The following is a 1,043-nucleotide window of genomic DNA, read 5'->3' as shown; positions in this document are numbered from 1 at the left end:
CCCCGCTAACCAAAACATGCCAACTATCATTAATTAAAGCGGGCCCCCCTAATTAATCCCAAAAAATAAGCATCCCATCCCATTAATATTTCCATATTCTTCCACAAACCATGTGCTGTAAAATTAATGATATGGTGCCATTACCATATTGGGGAAATGAGAACCTCTCATTATGAATTAGGGAATGCCCACATAAGACCCTATAAATAAGAGCATAAAATGTACTCGTAAACAACAAGAGCGCATAGCTTTCAACAAACAACTAAAAAAAAGAGAGATGGCAAGGAAAAGGGTGAAGCTGGCTTACATAGAGAACAAGTCAGCGCGGAAGGCGTGCTTCAACAAACGGAAGGAGGGTCTTCTGAACAAGGTGGATCAACTGAGCACGCTATGCGGTGTGGATGCATGTGCAATCATTTACAACCCCGAGCTAGACGTGGAGCCAGAGGTGTACCCGGACTCGTACGAGGGCATGGACCGAGTGCTGAGCCGGTTCGAAGGGATGACCCAAAATGAGAGGAACATTAAGATGATGAACCAACATGAGTTCCTGCGGCAGAGCATCATTAAGGCCAACCAACAACTCGAGAGGTTGCGCCGAGAGAACCACGAGATGGAAATGACCCAATTCATGCTTGAGGCAATTGTCTCCCCCAACCCAAATGCCCTCCTCGCAGATCTCAATCTGCGGAACCTCGGGGACTTGAACTCCACCATCGAGCGCAACCTCAGGAACATTGATGTGGCACTCAAAGATCTCAACAACCCTTGATTTATTTACTTTGCTGTCTTTGTTCTTCTTCCCGTTCTTCTTTCTTTTGAGCACATGTTGAATTCTTGCTTTGAGGGATTCATGTATTGTTGTCTGAACTCTTTCTTCTTTTCTGTTTGATCAATTAATAAAAGATGTGCTCTTGATTTTCTTTATCGATATTATAGGAGAGTAGATTGATCCTAGATATTGCTCGACGTTCTGATAATATTTCCAATATGACGTCTGCGTTCGTGAATAAAAAAAATAAAATAATAATAAGACAGAGTCA

The 1,043-nt window shown here is 42.8% G+C and overlaps 1 protein-coding gene across 1 annotated transcript; it reads left to right on the top strand.

Annotated features, from left to right (window-relative positions):
- The first annotated feature begins 277 nt into the window (after positions 1-277).
- On the top strand, positions 278-820 carry LOC149381447 (agamous-like MADS-box protein AGL80). Its single transcript, XM_089629722.1, has one exon. It carries the CDS (start codon positions 278-280, stop codon positions 770-772), a length of 495 nt encoding a protein of 164 aa, XP_089485848.1. The 3' UTR covers positions 773-820.
- The last annotated feature ends 223 nt before the right edge of the window (positions 821-1,043 follow it).

Source organism: Urtica dioica, chromosome 11, assembly GCF_054948205.1.
Source record: "Urtica dioica subsp. dioica isolate 48M chromosome 11, U.dioica_male_clone48M_v1_H2, whole genome shotgun sequence".
NCBI lineage: Eukaryota > Viridiplantae > Streptophyta > Magnoliopsida > Rosales > Urticaceae > Urtica > Urtica dioica.
This window is presented reverse-complemented; position numbering and strand designations above follow the sequence as displayed.

What these genes read in the sequence shown, in the direction of transcription:
- LOC149381447 (XM_089629722.1), top strand. Translation starts at nt 278, where the DNA reads ATGGCAAGGAAAAGGGTGAAGCTGGCTTACATAGAGAACAAGTCAGCG.